General features: G+C 39.9%; 1 protein-coding gene and 1 long non-coding RNA gene across 5 annotated transcripts; one reads left to right on the plus strand and one right to left on the minus strand.

The window, feature by feature from the left end:
- Nucleotides 1-1,648: 1,648 nt before the first annotated feature.
- On the plus strand, nucleotides 1,649-7,692 carry LOC102305429. Of its 2 annotated transcripts, XR_316816.3 has the most exons (4): nucleotides 1,649-1,716; nucleotides 1,964-2,043; nucleotides 6,003-6,039; nucleotides 6,257-7,692. It is a non-coding gene; the product is annotated as an uncharacterized LOC102305429 (long non-coding RNA). The 2 variants fall into 2 exon arrangements; XR_006055209.1 differs by having other exon boundaries at nucleotides 6,003-7,692.
- LOC102305625 (bromodomain-containing protein 1) lies at nucleotides 4,090-18,631 on the minus strand. Of its 3 annotated transcripts, none has more exons than XM_005938322.3 (12): nucleotides 18,324-18,631; nucleotides 15,426-16,810; nucleotides 14,821-14,977; nucleotides 14,599-14,727; nucleotides 14,052-14,180; nucleotides 12,208-12,520; nucleotides 11,293-12,024; nucleotides 11,055-11,184; nucleotides 9,720-9,850; nucleotides 8,599-8,693; nucleotides 6,285-6,439; nucleotides 4,090-5,693 (listed from the first exon to the last, which is right to left on the minus strand). In XM_005938322.3, exons 2-12 carry the CDS (start codon nucleotides 16,790-16,792, stop codon nucleotides 5,507-5,509), a joined length of 3,525 nt encoding a protein of 1,174 aa, XP_005938384.1. In that variant the 5' UTR covers nucleotides 16,793-16,810; nucleotides 18,324-18,631; the 3' UTR covers nucleotides 4,090-5,506. The 3 variants fall into 3 exon arrangements, with proteins under 3 accessions (XP_005938384.1, XP_005938383.1, XP_005938385.1); XM_005938321.2 differs by having other exon boundaries at nucleotides 11,287-12,024; nucleotides 18,324-18,630; XM_005938323.2 differs by lacking the exon at nucleotides 8,599-8,693 and having other exon boundaries at nucleotides 5,370-5,693; nucleotides 11,287-12,024; nucleotides 18,324-18,630.
- Nucleotides 18,632-19,163: the final 532 nt, after the last annotated feature.

Genomic DNA, 19,163 nt, shown 5'->3' on the forward strand with positions numbered 1-19,163 from the left:
CACAAAGAGCTGTCCAACATTCCATTGGATATAATGGCAGGTTGTACAACCTTAAAAGCTCATTGATCACTGTCAAACAACAACAATGTATTCTTTATTGCTTTACGTCTGTGACTTGACTTAATAAAGACATCAGTTACTCATATTGATCCAGATCTCATTTAAAGTCTTCTCAAATGTTTGGACCCTCATCTTATTGACCAGGGTCATGCAGACGCCAGTGGTATTTTTGTGTGTTATATTTCATAGGTGTGGGTGTTTTTTTTTAATAATTTCCTTTTTTTAAACTTTGCAAATCAGTTTGTATCTCATAAAGCCACATCATTGTTTTCTATTTCTGCTTTGATTAGTGCTTGAAAAAATGTTCTGGCCAGATTAGCGAACCTGAAATTGATAGTTTCCAGGGAAAGGAAAAAACAGGGACTATACTTTTTCTCAAAAGGTATTCAAACACTTACATTTCTGCAGGTGATTAATCCAAATTTGCACTGATGAGTTTTTAGATAGTGTACAATTAGAAAGATTTAATAGTAGTAATTAGGAATTAGTAGTAATGTTAATACCTCAGACATATTACCTTGAATTAAAACAAAATTTTTAAAAGAACTTAAAAATTCATCTCTCAACTAAGGTTTTATACTTTTTGGTTTTTGTCCTGTAAATCAAAATGTTACAGCAATAAACAAATAAGATTTTACAAAAGTACTCTTTTTTTCTCCACCCTGTTCTTTTCACCTGGTTTTAGATTTTCTCATGTTAGAAATATGAGGAAATATTATTTCCAGGCAGCGGTAAGGTTGAAGGTGCCATTTTCATCCAGTCACAGCCAATTATGACCTGGCCATCAAGAGATGAGAAGTGGAAGAGCAGGGAAAGAAATCAGACGAGGTTTTCATGCTGAGAGCCTGCCACCCTCCACCAACACCTATTTCTCTTCGAGGAGAGAATCCAAAAATCCAAATCAGGAAACCATCTCTCCTCTTTAAAAAAATTCAAATGCCAAGGGGCTTCTACAAAAAGCCCATGTGACAAAAGATTGAGCACTTGCTTCAGCATCATGGCGGCAGTGAGGGAATGACTGAATTTCATTAAGATAGACTTCAACACTTTTGTCTCATTAGCAGATCAGGAATCAGGGGACGAGGCAGAAGGAAACTGCACTCAGAGTGATCACACAGGTAACCACTTGCCCAAGCACTTGTTGATTGGTTAATTAGTGTGTTTTCAATCAGCCAGCTCTTGCAGCGCACTCCCCCATAATTAAAAGGTAAAAAGAAGGCTTCTAATAAAGCCTGCAGCTTCTTCTCTTTTACCCTGTAATGCTATTATGGTAAAACCTAGACTGAATACAGTGAGGAGTAATGCACACACATAAGTTAAAGTATGTATAACACTATAAGGATATGTGAGAATACTTTATGAAGTTTATACTTGATAAGGTTTGAGCTGGCAAAAAAAAAAAGTCCTATTTAGAGATTTAAAAAGGACAAGCCAAGAAAAAAGACAATTATAAAAGTGTTTGGTTACAGTTCATTTCAAAGTTTATTGCTGGATTTACAATCAGTCATACAGGTGTAGCAGTTGAACAGCCAATCATAAGAGGAATACAAAGGCTTAAATAGGTGATTGCAGCCAGGTGTGGGGACTGCTTCCTGCCATTGTCCTGGACTCTGGTTCGGCTCCCCTGTGGGCTGAACTGATTTATACTTTTGCCTGGTGAGCTGAAATAGTGGACTTTTTAATAGTTTTACCCACTCCAGTGTTTTGTTTTGTACTGGTATATTTTCATTTAGTAATTTGTAGGTGCCATAGCTAACTTATGTTTTGTTTTTTCAGGAGCACTGACTGCTGTTTATTCTGGGATTTATTTATTTATTTTTTAGCTTTCATTTGAAGTATTGTTTATTTAGCTATTTAATAACTGTGTTTTTCATATTTGTTGTTCTGTCCTCTTTGTTTTTAGTGCTGTGGCGGGTGGCTGCCTCCAGCTCTAGGCTTTGTTGATATATTGGGAGCAGTTTGTTCACTAATGGAATACTCCAGGTATCTCAGCAGTGGTTGGTTTTATTTATTTATTTTAACTACATATTTTAGCAAAATTCTTAATAGCCAGTTGGCAAATACAAATGAACTGAATTATATTAACCCAGTTTTCAGCATAATCCCTCACAGCTCAGACTTATGCAAAGTGCACACTAAATAGATTTTACCAGAGTTCTTGATTTAAAAACTTATTTTTTTTTCAACTAAAGGCATCACTTCAGACTAAAGTTCCTTTCTGTGTTTTAATTTCCTTTTTACCTCGAAGAGGAAGGAATTAAACTTGGCACACTTTGTGACACCATGATTATTTTGTTGTAGCTGCGCTTCTAGGCAATAAATCTTATGCTATTGGCGTTATTTCCCTTGAAATTGTGGCACATTTGTAAGGAAAATGCATTTTGGGGTTGAGCATAAGATGTGTGAGTGTATGCACTATGTCTATGAAAAACGTGCACAATCTTTCTTTACTCTGATATTGACTTATGTTCATCATTTATTGGACTGGATGATTAGTCATATTGGCAATATAACAATTTATTGAGTTAATGGTCCCTCTGCATGTAGAGGAACCACAAGTATGGAACCACCTCCTGATGGTTACCCACTGTGGGATGGCATCTCACCAGAATAAGATTGTGTTATGTGAACTTGTGGACTCAACATTAGCTGTATTGTCCCTGTAACAAGGAAAATATTGAAAGTGGGTTGTGTTTTTAACCTTCCAATCCCCCAGAATTTTTAGACTTGAACAGTCCTCCACATCCTCCTCCATACACATGAATGCACATTCACGTTTATCCTTGCCTCTTGGCTTAAGTGAAAGAAAACAAAACACAAACTTCAACAAAAAACTGTATTCTGACAACGATATTGGTTAGGGCTCGAGTGATGCTGCATCAAACACCATGATTTTTACATAATAAAACAGGAATCCAACTGGTGCTGACAGGAAGGAGATTTCAGCAGAATTTGTCAGAATTTTAGAGAGACTGTTTCAGCTTTTTAGATTTCACTCTGGAGAAAATAAGTTTCATGACCTTCAACACAAACAAACAGATGCAAGCTGGTTGATTCAGCCAGCATCGTATATGCAGCAGTGGCGGCTGCATTGTTGTTAACATGTGTTAGGTTTATTGATTAGCTAGAAATTGTTAATTATCCATCCAAATGGGTAATTAACAATTTCCAACTTCAAAGACATTTAAACCCCTGGACCCTGCTTCTAATTGAAGGATAACGAGTCATCAGAAAAACATTTGAGGGACGGCTGTCAAAACTGAACCAGCAATGATAATAAAAACAAACGGCAGCTGCAGTTTGAAGAATGGAGCAGAATGACTTTTCATTTGTGTAATCATAGTCTTTCAAAGTATTTCTTTTCTTCTTCTTCTTCTAGTGACTGCATACTTGCAGTGCAAATGAGTGCAATTAAATATTGAATGAAATTATATTTTCTCACTTGAAAAATTAGTGCAGTAATTTGTGGAAATGGTTCTTCCTTCTTTTGTGACATTTCAGTGCTCAGTTAACACTTAAATTGGTCAGACTTCATATTGAAGGCATGTGGGAAAAGGTAGTGGACCTGACGTTAAAATCAAAAACAACATCCACAGCAGAGTTGAGGTCAGGCAGACTTTGGAAGTTCCAGCTCTTAAAGAACAACTTCTATCCACATTATCAGAAGAAGCATGTGTCTCTATAAAGTAGTGCAACTTTGATTTGTGTTGTCAAACAGTGTCATGGTGATGTAGTATATTGAATGAATAGATGACTTATCCCTGTCCCCAAATGGCTACAATGCATTGAGTTCTGCATTTATTATTCTTGTTTGTGTTAATAAGACATTTCCTTTAATCAGTTAAGGTGCAATGGCTCCATCTAATGGTCACTTGGTGATATACAGGGAAGTTGCTGAACTTGTTTACTCAAATTTTTATTTTCAATATAAAAACTTCTCAGTATAACAAGTACTATAAAACCAGGCAAACAGCCTTGATTTTTTTTTTCTTGAAAAATGTGTAAAAACAAAGCCAGAAGACATTCGGATTGATTTAATAACATATTTTAATTTCAGTGTTTTAGTATAAAAATCCCACCAGCCTGCTGTCAGCTGGGTTCCGTTCCCTGTTAACTGTGGTTTTTCCCAGAGAATCAGCTAAAGTACCAAATCTATTTACACACAACATCCACATTCAGAAGGACCAAAGAAAACAGGAAGTCTACCCACTGCTACCCTGCCAAAATAAAACATCAAACACTGTCACCTCACCCTTCAGATTTAATGCTATCAATATGGGAAAACAAAGACTGACACAGGTAAAAGAGAAGGGGCTTCTATGTGTGACTCCTAGTGCACCTGTAGTATTTTCTTACTTTCTCTATAAAGTAATGCATATACATTTTTGAATTTACAATAAATTAGTACAGGCACATTCTCTTCTCGCCTACAGCTCACTCCAGGTTGAGAAGGTGATTCTATGACATTTTTACAGAAGACTTTAACTCATCACAGCAAACAAACAGGCTAAAAACCTGAAAAAAAAAAATCTAATAAAACCCCCATAAAAGATAATTGGGGGACCTGTGGGCAGCTTTTTTCTCCTTTGTTTTGGTGTGAATGATGCACTTTGGGCATTTTAAACTTTGAGAGTTTTATAGATGTTATATAAATATGTACAAACAGTAAAAAAAAAAAAAAAAAAGTAGTCCAGTAAAAACATTCAGAATTTAAAAAAAAAAAAGAAAAAAAGCACACACAAAAACGCATTAATGCCAAAGATGAGAACTTGAAGCTTGAGAACTCAATAACTTACAAAAAACGTACAAAAGAAGGTGAAATAAAAAGGTTCAATACAGTATGCATGTTTGATTTTTCTCTGTAGAGATAGCACCAGCAGAAATCCCAACACTGTCAGTGCTGTTGACAGCGCGGATCATCACCTCACTGTATAAATATCAGAATGCTGTGTACCAAAACTGACTGAGGGAATGAATAAATTAGTGTCAGGCCTTGTACAGGATATTTACAGGAGCTGCTGCTGTCACACACAATGATGGACAATTTCATGGCAGTGAGATTGCAGCAGTCTTGCAGCACATTTAAGGAGGTCAGAGGCCAAACTCTGCCACATTCAACAGGTTTAGACCTGCTACTTTTCAGTCCTCGCAGCCAAGATTTGATTTCTTTTTTTTTTTTTTTTTTTTCCCCTGTCAACTTTTTGAATCCACTAACAAAGACGTTTTTCATTGCATAGCTCTTGACAAATAAGAACAACTGTTTCAAGCTACAGTATTTCAGAGAGGTGGAACCTGTGTGTGAGGAAGGGTGGAAATGATTTGGTTCCAGTTTGAAGGACATAGTAAACAAGATGTGTTTGTGTTGTGCGTATACAGCAGACACCGTGTTCTCTGCAGTGACAAAAACATGATTGGGAGATGGGAGGATTCTTGAGGTGGCGGGGCTTCAAATCGTGACACCAAGGCCAGTGTTCGGCTCGAGCTCTCTAGCTCGGTCTAGATGGTTCATGGCTCGATCGAAGGCGAGTCGCACAGATTTTCGGACGGAGGACGACCGAGCCTCCATCAGCTTCATTCTGTCGAGCATCTTATTGACGCCAAAGGGAGCCATTTTGGATTTAGGAAGCCATTGCCTGATGAGAGAGAAGACCATTTTGGAAAATGTTTTCACATGTGACGAAGTGGAGTTCCTTTCAAGACCTTTTGTACAAGACACAGAATGCAGTTCAGCATCTCTTTCATAGTCTGATCAGTCTAAATTGGTTTTGTTTTACATATATAGTAATAATTTGACATAGGACAAAAAAAGGTCTGTATTAAGTGGCTAATGTGTTTTGTTTTCTGTCTCAGAAGTCACTCTTAAACAACATCAGTACAAAAGTAAATTTTTGTTAAAGTGAAGCTTTCCTTTTTTCTTTTTTCCCCCTCTTCTCCCAAACTAGGTCTCTGGAAAAACTGTTTGGGGACCACATCACAATAGTTAAGTTTCCTATTATGAACACATTAAAAAGCTGTCATTAAGCAGGCTACAGTGACTCATACATTGGCTAGCCACAGATATGACTGGTGGAGCTCATCGACAACAGCAGGAGTAGATTAGAGTGGATCAAATGTTGCTTTCCAGGTTAAATAGGTTTCAAACGTACAATCTGTCTTGATCACTTGTTTTGTTTAAGCAAGATTAATTCAATCCCAGCTAACAGTGAAAGAAGTTGGCTGCTCACCAGCTGCGCCTGCTGTCGAAGAAGTGGACGAGGAAGAGTTTCTCTGCGGACCTGAACTGCATCCGCTCTCCGGCTCTGAGAACGTCCAACGGTGGCTGGGGAAGCTCCACCCCGCTGTGCCGACACATTGTCCTCCGTGACCTGGGGTCCATGATCTGTGAAGACCAAGAAAATGGAGCGGGACACTGAGGGAGGCAGACTTCTCGCAGGAAAACGTGTGGCCAAAAATTGGCACCTGGAGTTTGGGACTTTTTTTTTTGTTTGTTTTTTTTTTAATTTAAATGGCTGGCTGAAAACTTGCAAAAATACTAATTTGTCTTGATAAGTACATTACTTTTGGTTTGTTTGTGTTATTTGAACAGCCCACTAACATCACCAAGTCAGTGCCATTTCTGTGAAGAGTTAAATATCTGCTTCTGCCATCAACTCCACATCTAAGCTGTAAGTTGTCCACGTCTTGCTTGGGGGGAAATCTTTCTGTAAAAGGTACTGATAACTGAGAAGTCCAAAAAAACTATTAATTCCAAATGGCTCAATTCCTACTGAGCTAGATCAAATAATTCAAAATGCAAAATTAGCTTTGTCTCCACTCGGAAGTAAAAGAAATAGAGAAGATCTAAACAGTTCTATAATTACTCCATTTCTATTTCATTCTTACAGTAGATGTGATGTTTTAATGAATGTTATTTTTTTTGGATGGGCATATTTGAAAGTGTTTTCTGCATTAGAAAAATCTGACCCTGAGCTTTTTTTTCCCTAATTCTCATTTCACTCGTTTCCATTCTAGCTGATCAAGTAAAGCTAAAGACATTATTTGTAGCCCTGCTACAAGTTGACTACTTGACTTACATTTTATGTCTAATTGCAGTGACTAAAAACACCCCAGTTTGTTAGACATTCAGACTAAGGAGTTAGCAAATATTATACCAATTAAATACAGAGTACTGTCTTTATTTTTAGACAGTACTGTGTGAGCAGTGTAAGTCTTACATGACACTGACATTGTGCCAGCCAAGTTATTTAGCTAAGGCTTTTGACAATGTAAGAAATAAATTACATGCTTAACTATAAGTGGACTTGATTTTTCATGTTGCTAACTTTAAAGCTTGTAACTAAAACTGAAGGATGCTGTTTCTATACAAACTAACAGTTCCTGTAAAGTGACTTTCTTTTTAAGTGACACTGATCAAAAAGATCTTTGTTTCTGACTTGCAAACTGTATTTTAAAATCATATTAATGAACTTAAGCTCTTTAAAGAGACTATTCTGCCCAGATTTGCAAGGAGCAAATTGTTGTTATATATGATGATGTAATGTATTTGCATTAGACTGCCTCTGACCTTAAACCCTTCAGCACAGTCTCTTTCCACCCTGTCATTGGTAACAGGGGATAGATTTTAGAATGCATGTGAAAGTTGGGAGGTAGCTGTTGAAAAGAACCTTACTGGATTTTATTTGTTAATTCCACCAAAAAGGGGGATTGGTTCAGTGTTTCTATTTGTTAGCAGATTTACACAAAATGTTATGGATGGGGTTAGCATGACGTTTTTTTGCAGATGTGGGTTCTTGGCCCAACTTAAGTGATTAACTTGTGGTTCAATCAGGAGAAGGATCCAGGCTTTTTGGAACAATTCTTTACCATTGTGACACTTAGCCTTTTTTCCTGGTTCTCAATGCATGTTATGGAGGGAAATTTCATCCTTTGCCCAAGTGGGCAAACTTTCAGGGACTATCCTTTAACTAGAGATCAATTTCACATTGCTCTGCAGCTCCATGACTCACTGGTCCTGAAATTCATTATCCTAATACTAAATTTAGGGAGCTGACTTTTATTATGCTGCACACAAGTGAAACAATCTGCAGAAGCCTGTAAAATTAGGTAAACTAATCCAATGTAATCCCCCATCTTGAACTGACAGTTGTGTGAATGCGTGAGATTTCTTTCAACTGATGTATCTTAAATTATTGCCCTGTTTGTTGACATATTTAGTCACTTCCATGTCCTTTGTGTTTTCTGTATTCTAATTCAAAACACTTGATTTCCAGTATTTTTAAGAAAAAAAAGGAAAAGAAGCTGAAGTGCATAACCTGGTGAAAGAAGGCAGCATTCAGAGAGACAAGCATGCAAGGCCAAGTCAAGCCCAATACACCCAGAGCGAAGCAACCCACACTACACACGACAACAACAACCATTCCACTATCAGCCAGCTGGAAGCTCCTGCGTGGCCATGAGCACAAATTACGAGCTACAGGATGGACAATGGCAGAGGGGCAGATGGGTAATGAGATACAGAGGGGACTAACACTCACTCACCAGGGCAGGGAAGGAGGGATATCCACTACATTTAGCCCAAACTAGTTTAAGAGGCTCCAGAACAAATGGAGAAGCAGCAGTGGGTTTCCACACCTCTACAGGAACAACAACAAGCAAGTTATGAAGGATACACTGCAACAGAGAGCACAACCAATCTCAACGCACACACACCGCCAATAATACTTTCTATTAAGCAGACCATGTAAACCATTTTTAGGGTGTATATCGTATGTATGTGTGGGTACTGGCTCTTTTTTTTTTTTTTTTTTTTAAATATAAATATGTCCGTGTTAATTTATATATTAAGTTCACGTACTGCTGATACTTTTCATCAATGGCATAGGAAATAACTTTCTTTAGATTTGCTTTTACCATTGCAAACACTCACTCAAAAACAAACTGCACACACACTCTCACAAACACACACACAATCAATCCAACTTCCTAACTTCAAGACTGTCATAATGCAATGTTCATTAACGTCGGCAGTAATGATGAACAATGCAGTTTTAGTAGTTGCACCACATCAGTTCAAGTACAATGTAGCTGACGGGCACGAGTGTATAATTCGCTTTGAATCCACAAAGAAAATACCAGTCTTTAGTTCACTTCCACCTCGTCCATCCGCGGTTTCCCGTTTCTGTTGTTCTCCTGCGTTCACAACTTCCTTTGTAGCTTGAACTCAGTGTGAGCGCAGAATATGCTGACTTAAATCCAGTACCTGATGAACCACTTAACCTCAGTTTCAAAACCAGTGTGGAAGACTCCATTGATGAATCGGTGATTTCATGGTTCTGTAGTAACCCCTTTTCAAGGATTTCTATTTAAAGGATTTTTACATCAAAACCTATGACACTCAACATGACTCATTCAACTTCAATTGCTCTGTTTTACACAGGTGTAAAAGTAGAAAAGTGAAGATGTAACATGAAAGCAAGAAATTAATTTAATAAAATGCTGCATGCTTGGACATAAGAAGTATTAGTATCCCAATAAAGAGCCACTCTTTAATTAGTTTAGTAAATGTCTTCAGAAGACAGAAGTAAGAAATGACAAATCAAAGCTTGCCAAGCTGTTTCATGCACACTCATTAGGTCACAATCCAGAGCTGATCGGCTCACCTGAAGAGATCTTTGCAGCTTTGATGAACTCGCCATTTTCAATGCAGGTCATTAGAGTGCTTTTGTCATCCACAGTGCTACGTCGAGCGGTGGCCGGTCGCCCTTTACCACTTTTAGACAGGATAACGGTCCTGAAAGATGCAGGAGCAAAGGTCAATGAGGAAAATGTTTTTTTGTTTTGTTTTTTAAAAAACCCTCATGTATGAGCTGCTGGAATGATTGACTAACAATTATTAATTTTGTCTTCACCAATTCATTTTCAAACTCCAAATCTAGTTAAGCAAGTGAAACCAAAAGAAACCTACTTCATATTATTAAAAAGACATTTTTGTCTTATGACATTTTGTTCCAAATTATTAAATATCAAATTTTATACTTCAAAAGAACTTTTAGTTTTACAAAATATAAGCTAATAGATAATACATCAAACTAGGGGTGGGTGATATATCGAATATACTTGATCTATTGCAAGTTTTCCACGTACGATGGTTAAAACAATTATAAATTGCCATGGCAATACTAGGCTGTCTGCATGGGATTTACTAGGAGTTTTTTTTTCTCCCATGCATCCAATGAATCATTAATCCCCCGCTCCCTACCAGAAATGTTTCTACCTGGCACACTGCACTGAGCATGTGTGTTTATATACTACCAGATAAGGAAAAACATATCGCAGCAGAAGTTTCAGACGAGCGAGGGATGGAGACTATCATTTGGATTTCACAGGAAGGATGCCGTAAAACTATTGCCACTAAAGGTAGCAGCACCACAAATGTATTCCACCAGCTAAAAAGTCATCCACTACAAAATGAAGCTCGTTTTAAACTCCGCATGTCAGCGTCTCCCCACACACCAAAGAAAACGTTAAATAAACCAGCTGTGACACCTGTGACTGTTCTTGGTTAGTTCTTTTTATAGACACTATCAAGACTTTTGTTTCTGTAATTTAAAGTCATCACATTTTTTATTCTACTATTTTTATATGTTATAACCACAAACAAGCACCTTTTTAATTTCAGTCGTTTCATTTTGCCACGTGAGTTTTTTGTTGCTATGATCTTTTGTTTGTTAAACGTCTGGTGTTGACCACAGAAGCAGACTTACTGTGACAGTATTGTCATTTGTGGAAAACCTCTGTGTGCAACTGACGGTTAACTAATTTGGTTTGAAAACAGAAAGTGTCTTGGCACCTTTCGCCTTGGAGGCGCATATATTAATTGTTCTGATTATACTATAAACTTGGTCACCACAATGTTAACACTGGAAGAAGTTAAGGACAAAATTATGAAAATAAGCATAGCCACTCAGGATTTGGTTGGTTCTTTTCTCACTCACCTTGTGTCACAAAGGATACTTCCACTTGAAGAGATGCTCGACTCGGAGGCACAGCGTCGGCGTGGCTCAAGCAAACGGGGAGATTGTGAGACCACACCCTCCTCTTCCACCACAAAACCGTTTGCCATTCCTGAGAGGGATAATAATACAAGAATTGTTTTAAACTCACTGAATCTTTTTGTCACCAGCATTGTTTGCAATTGAAACAAAATAATTAATATCTGACTGGCACCTGTACCAAGGCGTTTGATCGGCGACTCCTCGTCGTCCTCACCATCAGCACTGCTGCTGCGTTTTCTTTTCTTTGGCAGAAGGAGCGTCTCCAATCGAGGTATCACTACTGACAGGAAGGTTTTGGCGCCCAGGGGTGGGGGGGACCCAGAGGAGACCTCTTGGGTCCGGGGTGGTTTCTGTGGGCTAGCACTTTTTGACTTCCGAAAGAGCACATTGGTCCTCCGGTTATAGCGTTCCACGTAGAGGTCACTTTTGGGGAGCAACGACTCTGGGATGTGCCCATTAGGGGTGTCCGATGGCACTGAGGTAGATGTGTTGGTGACGTCCTCAAACTCTGTGGGTGTCTGGTCCAAGGGCTTTGTGAGCTTCACGGGGGTCGGGTCCAAGTCCATAGGCAAAATTTGGGATGGTAAGGTTAATGTCTCTAATGGTGGTGGAGGTAAAGACTTGTCTTCCTGTGGTATACTGGGATCTGCCAGCAGTTCTCGTAGTGGTTGGTCTTCAGATTCAGCAGGAGATGGGCTGGGATCTGGAGTAGAGGGTTGTGGTGGCAGGGAATTCTTCAGGCTTATCTCACTGCGGACCTCCGTGATGGTTTTCTTGAGTAGCTTTAGCCTCTTGCTGCGGGACGGGCTGTGCTTCATGGCTATGCTCAGGTCCAGTTTCTCCAGGAGCTCCTTCAGCTGATCCTCCAGAGGAGTCTTTTGGCGGTACGTGGGAGTCAGTAAGCGGTCCACTACGGAGGACAGTGACATATAACCACGTCATTATCCTGATTACATGACTATTTTACTATTGAACTCACACTTTCACTGTTTAAATATTTATTATTATTCAATATACTTAAGAGATAACGATTAAAGATAAGTTACTTATCACTTTCAGATATTTATTACTTCATAAAGCACTATAAGCCTACCATCTTCCCAGGTGAATGGCGGTGTTGGCTCCAGTTTCGGAACTTCAGGAAGATGCAACCCACTGGGGAAGTCGAAGCCAATCCTCTCTGCTTCTCTGCGGGCCCTGCGAAGGATGGCTCCGCCATGGTCTTGCATCCGCTGAGCCGCCTTGTAAAAGAAGGTGTCCTTGGCATTGTATGTCATGCAGTTGGATATTATGAGGTCAAAGTCTGCTTCAAACTCCTCCAGGCTCCTGTAGAAGTGAGCATCGATTCTTTTTCTCATGGTGGAGAAGTCAATAGGGTTCTTGATGATATCCAGGTAGTCAGGTACCTGCAGAGAACAGAGAACAGACATCAGGTGCAGCAGTCTAAGAGGAGGAAGAAATTCTGGTTCACGATATCCCTTTTTCAAAAGGCACGCTGGAAGGTACTGAGCCTTGACCCTCTAAAGCTTGATTTTTATGGATGATCGGTTTGGGCACTAGTTTCAGAACTTGGATGTCAATTTTTAAACCTCAAAATGGTCAACCTTTGCAACACAGGTTGTCCAAATTTAGAAAACAATGCATGCTTTCATTTATATCAAGAAGCTTTGCACTCACATAAACAAATTGCATTTCTTCGATCATTGGCACAAAAGGTGCCATTAGTTTCACTGTTTAGCTGTTCATACAACCCACTTGATACTGAGGTATGGAATCCGTGCTACATGTTTCACTGTCAGGGCAGCACGGTGTTGTGTGGTTAACACTGCTGCCTCACAGCAAGAAGGTCCTGAGTTTGACTTCACCACCTGGCTGGGACCTTTCTGTGTGGCGCTTGCATGGGTTCTCTCTTCCTCCCACACTCCAAAGACATGGAATGAGTGGGGTTAGGTTAACTGGTGATTAAAGTGTGAATGGCTCTGAGTGGTGATCTGTCCAGGGTGTACCCTGCCTCTTGCTCTATGGTATCTGGGATATGACCCTGATATGGATAAGTGGAAGAGGATGGATGGATGTTTCATCGTGGTAAATATCACTGTAAATAAAAAAATAAATTAAAAAAAGGAAAAAAGAAAAGAAAACAGTAGAGAGAATACCACAGATGCACAGGAATCGCTGATTTGAATCACAGGCCCCTATCATACACTCTCTATTTGCACATGGACAAATATTCTTCAATTAGGCTGAAGAGAGGGTGGAGCCAAATACACATTGTGGAAGTACAAGGGCCTGAAACCCTGTCTGTACCAGTTGAGCATGGTGGAACCAGACTTGTCCCACATAATAAAACAAGGAGCTCTGCTTTATACCACACAATCTACTGCTAAACTTGCAAATATGGTGATATGGTGGTGATCCCTGATATCCCTGGTAGTATGTTATGTACACTTTTACCATTAGTCGAAACCAGTACTCATTAACAAATTGGTGTCAGTGCATCTCATTATCCTGAAATTTTCATCACGTGAACATGGGACATCGTTCCTGAGTTTCAATGGAAAGTATGCTTTTAAGGAATGCAACTGTTGCTTAAAGCAACTGATAGAGCACTATAATGTAATGAAAAGCCAGTCATCTCAAATGCAATGCGTGAAATGTTTTCTGAAATGAGAATACTTTCACATTAAATTGGGTCTTCTTGAACTGGTGATTTCGGTTCAGTGAACTACTTTTAGTATAATGATGGAGACACACTCGATTTGTTTAATACAGTTATGTAGATGTTAAACAGACTTTATAAATAAACATCTTTGACTAAGACTATGGCAGGAAAAAGAGGTGTTGCTAAATGTCGTTATATATTAGCCATTTCATTTGAACTGGGGGAAAAAGACTTGCTTTAAACTGTTTTAAAGTGAATAATGAACAACTGCTGACCTCTTTAATGCTGACAGGCTGAGCGAAGATGCTGTACTGGTCCTTCTCCTGCAGCTGACTGAGCACAGCTCTCAGCAGGATGTTGAAGGGAGTCAGCTGGACCTCCAGCACTGATTGCTGAAGCTTCATCTGTCGAAAGAAGGTAGCCAAACAATGTTAATCCACATGAATGGCATGAGGTGTTATCAAGAGTCCAAGGTCAATGTTTATTAAAACCGAATGTGTGTATACAGTAAATCCAATTTTGGGGTCGATGTTTATGTTTTAGCGCATTGGGTGTTTGAAGCACATAAAAGGTTTTAGACTAACAGTCAAGTAGTCAAATTTGTGAGGAGCTGTCCAACTAATCAGTGGAATTTGGGATGTTGTGGGTAGTAATGAGTTAACTAAACAAGAACAAATATAATTACAATAGTGAGTAGTAAATGAAAAGTAAAATATTTAGCTTTAACTTGAGAATAAACAATGTGTCCTGAAAAGAAATGATGAAAGGAATAAAGCTCTGCACTAGACAATCGTGAAGTAGTAAATGCTGAAAGGGTTTTACCTCCTCCCTCTTCAGTTTTTCTCTCTTCCTGATGAGCTCCAGCAACAGGCGGGCTCGCTCCAGGTCGTGACGGAGGCGGTGCCACTCTTTCAACTGCTCCTTCAGTGCCTGGTTAGACTCCATATGGTCCTGCAGGAAACAAGTGTCAGCTCAATAACAAGAACTACATTAAAAAGGACAATACCCTACTGTGTGAGGTTGCTAGCTGTTAACAGAACTGACCGTCTTCTTGGCTTTGGGCGGCTGTGGGTTGGCCTGTAACCGGCGGATTAGGGGCACATTGTTCCTTGACTGCCTCTTCAGCACCCAGTAGCTCAGCACCCCCTCAACAAATGAACGCTTCCTCTGAACTGATACCTGGTTGAGGATGGTATCAAAACTAACCCAACATAGAAGAAAAGGGGAATATTAATCAGTGAATAATAATAATAATATTTTTGATAATATTTTCTCCGTAGCTCTAAAATGCTGTCAGATCTCTGGCTTGTCATTTTTGACCAATCAGATATCTTTGTATTCATCTCTTATAAAAATCACTGCTGACACACCCGTGGAAAAAACCTTTAACTCCACTATATTGGAATAATGCTGGCAAAGTTCTCTTGAAGTACTACTGATAAATATCACTTATCTCAAGTTAAACTTTCAATATTTACTTTTTCCAGATTCATACAGTTTTACTGTTTTCTGTATGTATTAAAAATCCCTACCTTAGATAGCACTCAACTAAAATTAGAAGCAGAAAAAAATTATAATTTCAAATGAAATAAAGGACAAAAGACCAAGGAGAGAGAGTGTTGATTTGGTAAGCTAAGGCTGACTGTTACCTTGAAGCAGTAATGCTAGGTCCAGAGCTGGTCGGAGTTTCAGGTTCCGTTTCTGGTTCAGGGTCTGCTCGTTTATTCTTTTTCTTCTGCCAGCCCTTGGCCTTCCCTTTCTTTTCAGCTCGCTTGTGAAAGGCTCCATTTTTAGGGTGGGGCTCCTCATAGATGTTGAGTGGCCGGCGGTCACAGCCTTCAGGTGTGTGGCTGCAACAGTAAGCAGTCTTTTTCACAGAGAAAGTGGTGGCACCAGATGCAGTCACCTCTTTGACGGGCTCCATCTTCATGCAGAGACCAGCTTTCTGGGCGCAGCTAACGTGGAAGGCGGTGTAACAGTTGATCTTGTCACACTGGATGCACGCGCCGACACCTTTCTCCTTACACAGATAGCAAGTAAGCTTCCAGCGAGCAGGTGGGATGTTGCGGACACCGTCAATGGGCTCGATGAAAACTGTGTCCGAGAAGCCAACTTCGGGCACCCACAGGGCACATGCTACATGGCCCCAGCGGTCATCATCTGTCTTCTTCAGAGCTCCTCCTCGATTCGGGCAGAAAACACACTCAGCCGGTCGTGTCGGACACTGGAGGCAGTGGCGACAAAGCCACTGGCCTTCGGGGATGTATGGCACACCGTAGCACTCCTGGTGCACGGCAATGTTGCAGGAGTCGCAGAAGAGGATGACGTTACTGTCGGCTCCATCTCCATCCATGCATATGCAGCACACAGCATCCTCATCCACAAGTGACTGCAAGTCACTCTGACCTTGCGTGGCTAAGAATGACTCTTTCTCAAAGCGATCCATGAGAAACTCAAACAGGTTGTGCGACACTTGACTTATTCCCTCACTTTTTCTTTTCTCATTGATGATCTCCATCCAGGCATAGTCTTCCTCATCCATGTCATACTCCACCTCCTCATCCAGCTCCTCAGGTGTCCTCTCAGTGTATTTGTAGTAGGTTGCTGGCCTTTTCGGTACCACTGGCAGATTGTATTCAACTGTTCTAACCTTCGGCTCCAATAGGCCACTGGCACTGCTGTGGGTGGCACTACCACCATGTGAGGTGGTGAGAGCTGCATTCTTCTTCTGCTGGTTGTTTTTGAGGCGGACAGAGCGCACCAGAACCTGCTGGGGCTTCTCGTTATTCTCCTTGTTGCTGTTACACTCCATGATCTCTTGAGCTGTGGGGTCGTCGTCTGTGATAACATCCAGCTTGTCGTAGATGCTGAGCCGGTGTACACGGCCATCCACCTCCAACTCCACCATTCGCTGAGCTTGTGCATATGTCAGTGTCTCCCGGTTGGGCGATGGCTTGATGGGAGAAGTCTCTCTCTTAATCACTGCTGGACGTTGGTTTCGACTTTTCTTCTTCATGTTTGAGCTATGAGGACCCTGAAAAAACCCAAGCAATGAAACAAATGTGTAAATATTTGTTTTAAAATTTATACTCTTTTGTAAATCATCGTTGGGTTTCTTGAAAAGCGCTACACAAAAAGTTATTATTATTATTATTATTATTATAAATAACTCGCTGATCTAGCAGCTGCTGAGAAAGCTGCCATGTCATGGATTTCACTGTACATTTCTGCATGTACACAACTGGCTGCTGTCACATCTTCCAACCTTTGTTTACAGATAAGGGAAAAAATGTCCCGAAACAAAGTTTTCACCTCTGTATTTTGTGTCTTCTTCGTCAAGCCTAATTTAAAGTAGTAGTAAGCCTTCTACATTTAAATGACCGACTGCTGTCTTTTGAACCTGATGGTGCAATTGTTTTGACTATATTAAAGGAGTGCTATGTTAAAGTTGCTAAACAAAACCCTGTTCATTACATTAGTTAGGGAATCATATCAAAATACTCCAAAATGCTAATTAGTAAATATTAAATAAAAACCTTAATGTGAGATCCAGAATAAAGTTGTGACGTCAATTTTAATCCTACAGTAAATCTGATCCATTGACAGCTACAGAAAAACAGATCAGGACTGGGGCTACTTGGATTTTAATTTCTTGTGCTCTTTATGAATTTGTTGACACACCATTAAAAAGATCTATCTTTCTATAACCAAAACGTGAAAGATATAGTTAAATGTCATAGACGAAGAAAACCACCAAAACCTACTTTCCAAGCGTATCTATTATTGGCCAGGTAAACCATTATCAAATGAATTATTCCAGCCATGTTTGCATATGTATATCGATTTCCCTGAAATCCAACTCCCCCCAAATAACGCTATTACTTAGATTTGTACCTTCGCGACACACACTTTATTTTATTTTTTAAACCAGGGCAAGTGAAGTTAAGCTAGCAGCTTTGAACATAGTGCTCCAACGTGTGCTGGTGCACCTTTAACTCGTGAGATCAATGCGCTTTCAGCCGGCTGCGCTAACAGTACCTTCAACCTTCACTGGACAAATGAAAGAAATGCATCGAGAGCAGGAAGCAGCAATGCCGAAGACAAGGAGCCTCCGATCTGCGCAACCTGTGTGGTTTGTTTCCTGAATAACAGCGGCTCCACGTAGCTGCAGCTTGTTACTAGATCCATGTCCGGTACGGGTAGGTACGGTAAGTCCGTCTAGACAGTGATCCGTGCTATGTTTCGAACCTGCTTTAGAACGACCAATCAAACACTGGCGGGTTACAAGAAAAGACAACCATGTTGTTCCCCTTAATAAACAGGCGGTGGCCTCTCTAGTTGCTAGTCCGTCCAGAAACCGGGCTAACATTAGCCTGCTACTACAGGGACTTGAAGAGGAAGGAAATATGGCGACCAACACAAGAAACTACCTCAATTAAAAAAGTTGTCTTTTTCTATGAGTAGCACTGTTTCGTTTTTAACTTAAAGGTATCCAGGGTACAGGGAAAAACATTAAACGGGTAAAACGAGAGTGAGGTAAAACTTACCTCGCTATTTTCAAGAATTAAGCTTATAAAAACAGCAGCAATGGCGGTGCGGCCTGCGGAGCGAAGCAGCAGTTAAATCCACATTCAGTCTGGTCATCCAAAGGCGACCGCGGCTCGCGCTGAACCGAGTGAACCTTAGAAGTAACCGACAGGTATCCAGGGCGACGGGAGCGGTTTCAAGTGATATACTAGGATATGAGGCTTAAAATCGATCGCTGGGACTGTGGAAAAGCAGTAAGAAGTGGCAGGGCTCAGCGGCTGCCTGAGCTTCTCTTCCCCCACAACAATGCGGTTGTGTGAGTCGCTATGCCGCGACGTCACCACGCAAACCAGGAAGTGTATATATATATATATATTTATTATTATTATTATTATTATTATTTCATATTTAAATACGAGCATATGGTCTCTAAATACGATACGCAAAGATTATTAAAAACATTAAAGTCGTTCTGGCATCCAACAGATGACCGATCGAAAGGGTATGGACTTTCCGACCGCATCGCTTCTATATGGTACACGCGCTAACCGCTTGTGGGGTCGTCTGAAAGACGTTTTGAACCTACCCACTGCACTTTAGTAAAAGGTAAATTACGATTCAAGGAATATAAAACTATGAGCCATATGTATTTGTGATTGTAAATTTTCTTTTTCTTTTAAATGATTGCATTAAATATATACATTTAATGTATATTAATATATCTTTTATGACTGAATCTGAATTTATTTTGAATTTTCTCTAATCCATGTGGATTTATAAGTATACATACTGGCCCAAATATATACTCAGGTAGTGATGTTGAAAGTTCCACAATGCTAACCTGAGAAGGCGAAGGCATA

This window comes from Haplochromis burtoni, unplaced genomic scaffold, assembly GCF_018398535.1.
Source record: "Haplochromis burtoni strain Fernald_Lab_line unplaced genomic scaffold, NCSU_Asbu1 Contig_248, whole genome shotgun sequence".
Lineage (NCBI taxonomy): Eukaryota > Metazoa > Chordata > Actinopteri > Cichliformes > Cichlidae > Haplochromis > Haplochromis burtoni.

Excerpts from the sequence above, each read along its gene's own strand:
- LOC102305625 (XM_005938321.2), bottom strand. The coding sequence starts at position 16,792 with ATGAAGAAGAAAAGTCGAAACCAACGTCCAGCAGTGATTAAGAGAGAG. Across the intron at positions 12,025-12,207 it reads GCCATTCACCTGGGAAGATG|TGGACCGCTTACTGACTCCC; the intron begins GTAGGCTTATAG and ends TGTCCTCCGTAG. Across the intron at positions 6,440-8,598 it reads ATCCCTCCTTCCCTGCCCTG|ATCATGGACCCCAGGTCACG; the intron begins GTGAGTGAGTGT and ends TGGTCTTCACAG.